At 54.8% G+C, this 6819-nt stretch overlaps 1 protein-coding gene across 1 annotated transcript in view; it reads left to right on the forward strand.

Moving 5' to 3' along the window:
- Positions 1–6819, forward strand: part of STARD9 (StAR related lipid transfer domain containing 9) — a 116630-nt gene that overhangs the window by 80858 nt on the left and 28953 nt on the right. The window contains exons 19-22 of the mRNA XM_045822223.1: positions 660–742; positions 867–970; positions 5512–5720; positions 6174–6645. Of these exons, the coding sequence (XP_045678179.1) occupies positions 660–742; positions 867–970; positions 5512–5720; positions 6174–6645 (868 nt within the window). The remainder of the gene's footprint in view (positions 1–659; positions 743–866; positions 971–5511; positions 5721–6173; positions 6646–6819) is intronic.

Consider the following 6819-nt stretch of genomic DNA (forward strand, 5'->3'; position numbering starts at 1 on the left):
CAGGCCCAGAGAGCTCAGTGAAGCAGCCTTTAAAGATGGGACACCCAGCCCCTGCACCAGAGATCTGAAGGTTTCCTAAAACCATCTTCTTCCCATAAACGAAGAAGCCGTAATTGCTGGCCCCCAGAATGGAGAATGACTCTGAAATTTGTCCCTGTGTTTCTTAGTTCTATGTGCTTGGGAAAGTCTCTGAGCCTCAATTTCCCCATCTGTAAAATAGGGATAATAATAGGGTTGAATAGCAGGAAACGTGAGGGTTCGATGAGCTAACCATGTACTTTTGTTCTCAGTGGGTTCTTGGTGCTTAGTTAGCACTCATGGTCGGCAGCACTGTCACTGTCACTGTTAGTATTAATCTGTTCCAATTCTGTCTGTCCTTTGAGGCTGAGCTTACATTCCCCCTCTGACTGCTGAAGTATTCCCTGACTGCTCCACCTGGAATCCATCTGGCTTCTCCTTGGGGTACTAGACTCTTCCTGCTCATTTTGTTAGTTTGATATATACTCTGTGCAGTCTCCAATGAATACATATCTTTTTGACTGAGCTAATTATCCACTTGTTGAGGGCAGGACTTCTGTCTCGCAGAACAGCGCCCTGCACGTAGTGTGTACCCAGAACAGGCGCTGGGGACTGGATTCTCATCTGTCTCTGTGCCACAGGAGCGGTCATAACTCTGGGGAAAGCACAGACGTTCCGGTTCAGCCACCCAGCAGAGGCCGCTGTCCTTCGGCAGAGAAGGCAGGTCAGCACGCTGGCTGCTCGAGCTCTCCTTTCTGGGGGAGGAGTTTGAGCTTGGTCTGGTTCTCTCGGGAGGGGAGGGAGGGCTGATGATTGCAGCCTCACTGTGCTCCTTCCCTGGTTCCCAGGTTGGTGAGGCTGTTGGTGGCAGTGGCTCTTTGGAGTGGCTGAACCTGGATGGAGATGTCACTGCCTCCAGGTTGGGTCTCTGCCCTTCGCTTTGGAAAAAAAGGTGAGAAACAGCTTCTTGTTCTGCTGTAGAACCTGCTAGTTTTTCTTCTTAGGCCATTACAACATGGAGCCGGGAGGAGGTGAGTATAGCAGCCAAGGTTTGAATGAAGCTGGTCCAAACCCACTTGGCGAGGGACTTGAAGACACCGAGCCAGCTGCTCAGCTGGCGGTTGGCAGAGAAGTGGTCTCGGCCCTCATTTATTTCCTCTTCAGTACTGCAACTCTCTTCAACGCTGAGAAGTTTGGCGTTTGTTGTCCTACAGCCACTGTCAACAAGACTCAGCTGTGGTGTGTTTGCAGGTAGCTTTGCTACAGCTCCCGAAGGCGCCTCCTGTCACCTCCTTGAATGCTGTGCTGCCTGTGTGTGAGCGCAGTGTGTGAGTCGGCTCCCGGGACTCTGGCCTTCTTTGAGTTCTCAAATGTGGTGTGGAACTGACAATCCTTTCCCGGCCTTAAAACCAAGTATCCAGAGCTATACATAACAAGGGCCAGAACCCCAAGAACAATATGAAAATATCTTGGGGTTCTGCCCCCTCACACCCCCTTCACCAGTGTAGTGACTGTGAAGCAGGGAGTCGAGTTTGACACATGCATTTCCTTCTTCACAGTCATTCCTCAGCCATGGCTTCATAGAATTCCTTCCCAGACCCAGATCCCTGTGGGTCTGGTACTGGGAACACTGGTCTCCTCCCGTTCCCATGGCCAAAGTGGCCACTGGCCTGACGCCTTCCTTTAGAAAATGTCCTCTGGGGATCCGGTGCCAGAGCCAGGAGCACAGGGCTCCGGGAGGCTTGTGATGGCTCTGGGTCCCCTGGTCCCTTAGAGGCATCCAGCTCCTCCTTCCAAAGACCAGGAGAATTTAATGGCAGCTGGAGATAGTTGTGGGTCTGACCTTGGTGGTGAGGGGCGCTGGACACGGGCGCACAGGTGCTCTAGTGCAGGGAGTGCGGACAGCAGGCGGTGCTCACAGGAGGGCTGCCCAGGGCCGAAGGATGGTGCGCCCGAGTTTCAGGGCGGACGGACCCAGGTGTTGAAGACTGAGTGGGCCGGGGAGGTGACAGGTGAGGTGGGAGAGGCAACACGGGGTGAAGTGTACAAAGGCCAAGATGGACTCAGGACTGAGGCTGGGGCTCTTGGCTTGCCGGTGTGGCCCTCCCTTTTAGTTGTGGATCCGGGAAAGGAGGTCTTGCCTTAGGTAAGATTTCCATCGGAAGGACGCAGTGAAGATCTGTTTTTCCTAGAGGTCAGAGGCTTACAGAGAATGGCTCTGCAGCTTAAAGAGCTGAGGATGATGGGGCTGGGTAAAGCTGCTCCCCCTCCTAGCTCTGTGACAGAAAAACTGTGTGACCTTAGGCAAGTTATTGAGTCTCTGAGCCTGTTTGCTCCCCTCTAAGTAAGGATACTGCCCTCTCCCTCCCAGATCCTTGTGATACGGGTTAAAGGAGCTAGAACATGTGGAGTGCTTTGCCAAGTACCTGACAGCCCACAGCTCTGCTTCTGGGAGGCTCTTGGGGAGGGCGGGGGTGGGGCACTGTCCAGGAACGCAGCCTCCCTTTCCCTGTCCGCCCCGTCTCACCCCCGCTGTCCAGAGAGTGCTGTCTCCTGCCTTGCTAAGGTCCTCTTGGGCTCTCTAGGCCCATGGGCACTGATGTGACCTTTCAGTAAGACCGAGAATGCACCCTTTCATTCAGTGAAGACAGGGAGGGATTAGAGAATCGAGGCCTCCCCCACTCGCTGCCTCCACTCTTCAGCAGCAGCTTTAGGAGCCTGTGGGCTGGGCTGGTCCTGCCCAGACCTGAGCCAGCATCATGTGCCAGGCTTGGTGGAGGTGGGGTAGTGCTGGCTCCTGCCTGTGATTGGGCAGAGGGTCTGGAGAGCCGTCCCGTGAGAGTGGAGGAAGCTGCATGCTGTCAGCTGGGTTCCCAGTTGGCTGGTGGCTCTATCTCCAAGACAGTCTCTCCTCTGCTCGTAGGTGGGGCTGTCCCCAAGCCTCTCCTTGTCCGAAGCTTTTTTCCTCTTCCTTTTTCTCTCTGGAGGAGCACTTGTGGGGAGCCTGCAAAGCTGGAGCTGACCCCAGAGCCAGGGAAAATTGGCTGGTCTGCCCCCTTTCCTCTTGCAGCAGGGATCTGGACCAGAGAGGAGTTTGTCCTTGAAATTTGTTGCCCGTATTCTTTGCAGTTTCCCATTTGGAATTTTGGGAGCTTAGCCTTAAGTGCCCAGTGGCTGGGAGACACTGTCATTGTCGCCACTGCTCCTGCTGCCCTAGTGAGTAGACACTGCTGCATTCTGCTGCAGAAGCTGCCAGACCCTGAGGTGGCCAGGACGGGGCCATGGAGTGCTGGCAAGGAGGGCACCGGGCAGCAGCAGGGGGAGGCAGGAGCCACCCAAGAAGGAGGGCAGCCATCTGAGAGAGACAGAGGTCCTTGGCTGGCAGGTGCCCGAAGGCTCACCCTTGCTAATCTACCCAGACATGTAGCGTAAGGTTGGTATTTTCTTTTTCACTTGCTCTTTGGGACCTTGGCTGACATACTTAGCAGAGGAGCCCTTTTCCATCAGACAGCATGTGGCACCTTGGGTGAAGGTGCGGTGTCTGCCGCAGTCCTCCCGGACTGCCTCTCCTCGCCTGCCTTTCCTCCTCGGGTGCCGGTGCTGATGCTGCTGTGAAGGGAAGTGTATCAGGGTCTCAGAAAGTGACTGGCAGCTGCCACTTTCCAGGAGGAAGGCTAGAGGGCGCTCTCCTCTGTTTACGGAGATTGTGAAGGAGGGTTTGAGGTGGCAGAGGAGGAAGCTACAGTAAATACTGTCAGGGAATTCAGAATGAAGACCCCTGCCCGCCCCCTTGCACCTGACGGTCTGGAGCTTTGCTGGGTTTGTCTAAGCCCTCAGATGGGCAGCTTATACCTCAGCCATGTCTGTGGCCAGACGGATTCTGGCACAGTACTGCAGACATGGCACATGTGTAAAATGTTTCGCATTAACTGCTTTTTCTATTTGTGTGGCATTGTTTTTTTTTTAATTCCAGTTGCTCTCCCTAGCCTTTTGCCTCACATGCGTCAAAGAGTGTCTCTCCTCTTGTCTGTACATTCCACTGTGCGTGTTTGGCCTTTCGCCTGCAGCACTCAGCACAAGCCTTCCCCGGAGCGCACTCGCTTGAGCACCCAGGCCTCTCCTGGCCCTTGGACCCACTGCGTATCGGGTCACCTCACGGCGTCCTTCAGAGAAGGCACTGCTGTGTGTCAGCTCCCACCCACGCACTTCCCCATCCATCTGTGCGCCCTCCCACCCATCCGTCCTTCACTGTCCTCCTGAAGCTATATTAAGAAGTCCTATTTTTTTCTAAGACAGAGGCAGCAAACGGCCTGTAAAGAGCCAGACAGTACTTTACGCGTTTCAGGACTAACAGTCTCTGCTGCAGCTACTCAACTTTGCCAGTGTGGCGCAAAAGCCGCCTAGACAACGCATAAGCGAATGGTGTGGCCGTGTGCTGGGCTGGAGTCAGGGCTGAGGGAGGCTGCATTCAGGCTTTCTGAGCCTCTGGTGGGTGCTAGCCCTTCCCAACGATGACCCCTCCCACCACCACCCTGGAGCACCTCTAGGGACCGCAATGACAGGGATGGAGTGCACTGCAAAAACAGCATACGAGGCCCGCTCTAGGAGGCTATGTGGGACCCAGGGCGGGGGTGGCATGCAGGTGGAAGCTGTCCATCTTCAGAGGAAGGCTCACTCATCCATGCTCATTCATGGAGGAACCTGGTGGCAGAATAAAGGATGACAGTAATCTAGAATTCTTTTTAAACTTTGTATTATGGAAACTTCCAAGAACACTACAAGTGATCAACTCATAGCTAATCTTGTTTCATTCATCCCCTCTCACTCTTCCCCGCCTCTACTTTTCCCCACTGAATCTAAACAAACCCCAGGCAATTTCACCAGAAAGTGCTTCAGCAAGTATCTCTGAAAGGTATGCCAGAGTCTAAAACTCTTGAACCCTGTCCAGGGCTGGTTCACACAGCTGTGGTGCATGTCAAGTCCCTCTCCTCTGGACGGCGCCTCCGACTGCTGCTGGCCGGCCAGCCCACAGAGGGTTTCTGTCTGCGGCTGGGGGTGCGGCTGTGAACACACGCCTACCGCAGACTTCCCATCCCTGCAGTGTCCCTGGGGCTCCCGCTCTACTGGGTTTCCAGCAGATACCATTGTTTTAAAGGACAAAGTTTCTTGATTTAGTTCAAATGTTTCTTTTTTGTTCTTTTTGAAGCTGCTTTACTTTCCCCGTTATTTTCTTTAACCAAAATGTATTTGTGTTTCTGCTGAACCCACAGTCTAAGAATGTGCTAGTCAGTCTCAGGCCTGTTCTCTGCTCCTGCACTGTGACATCATGAACTGCCTGTGACACCATGCCTGTGTGTCCCAAGTTGCCAGAAGCCCAAAGCCCTCTCTGCCCTGTTGAATTCAGGGACTCTCTCCGAGGGGCTTAGATGGCCACTGGTTTGTACTGAGCTGGGTTTGCATTTCCCCTGGGTCACCTCGGCCCCTCTGTGACAGGAGAGAGCTGCGGGAGGAGAGTGGCGAGGACCACCGGCTACCCAGGACCAGAGAGACGCTGCCTGGGACCAAGGCTCGGCGGCGGCAGCAGCAGCAGCAGCAGCAGCGCTACGTGGGGGATTCGAGGCAGCAAATCCTAGCGGGACACATCAGAGCCAAGCGGGACCTGGAATTCAACCAGGCACACGTCACCTGGCAGATTAAAGACAGTAGGTGCCCTGTGCTCACAACGTCTGCTTCATTGTCCCATCTCTTCATTTTCTTGCTTCCTCAGCCTTCTGTGTTCTCTCCTTTGTTTTCTTTGTGATATGATGGAATCTTGGGTATTAGGCGTTCTCTCCTCTCTTTTAGAGACCAGAGGCTCTTACAAGGGGCTGGAAACAAAAATAAGGAAGCAGCTTCCTATTGGCCCCCACAATGATGGCCCTCTGCTCACTGCTTCTCATGCGCCCATTTGTCCATGCTTTGCTGCCTGCCCTAGCACGTGCCCACTGCTGTGCCAAGGCCTGGGGCTCCATTCCCTTGCCCTGTGGTAAGGGGACGTCACCCTGGCCAGCCCTTTCACTCTGCACAGGTCCAGCCATGGCCGGAGGTGTCTGAGTCCAGGAGCCACAGGCAGGGAGGGAGGAGCTGGCCTTCTCTCAGGGTGTTTTTGTTCCCAGACCAGCAGTGGCAGCTCAGAGAAGAGACCTGGCTGGCCAGCTCACCGCAGCAGCAACAGAAAGACTGTGTGGCAGAGAAAGAACTTGAGGCCTCTGTGCCAATTGATTCTTGGCTTCAGACAGATCCTGTGACTCAACCATCCCCTCTGGCCCGAAGCCAGAAGAGGGCGGTGCCACGTCAGCTCCTGCGGAGACCAGCTCTTCGCGCAGCGGAGCGGAATATCCGGCGAAAAAAGGTCTGGTTCCAGCTAGAGAGAATCATCAAGAAGCAGAAGCTGCTGGAGGCCCACAGGAGACTGGAGCACCTCAAGGCATTGTGCTGGCTCCAGGATGACTGTCCCCAGGAGTCTCCACACCAGGCCCCTAGCTCTGATGCCATGGTCCCAGGCCCTCAATGTGGAAGCAAATCGACAAGTTGCAGCTCATTGAGCCTCCGAAGGCTCTGCCTCCGGTACTTGCCCCAGCTCCGCAGGTACAGCCAGCAGTTGCCCCCTGGGAGCACTGGCGGAAGTTTGTGGCCTCGTGGCCCAGGCCGGGCTCTTTGCTTCCCAGTGCGTCAGCTTCCTCAGCTTCCTCAGCTTCCTCAGCTTCCTCAGCTTCCTCAGTCTGTGAAATGGAAAGAGGTGTTTACTCCTCTCCTCCTCGC

Source organism: Phyllostomus hastatus, unplaced genomic scaffold (assembly GCF_019186645.2).
Source record: "Phyllostomus hastatus isolate PE091 unplaced genomic scaffold, TTU_PhHast_1.1 phas_scaffold_501, whole genome shotgun sequence".
Taxonomy (NCBI): Eukaryota; Metazoa; Chordata; class Mammalia; order Chiroptera; family Phyllostomidae; genus Phyllostomus; species Phyllostomus hastatus.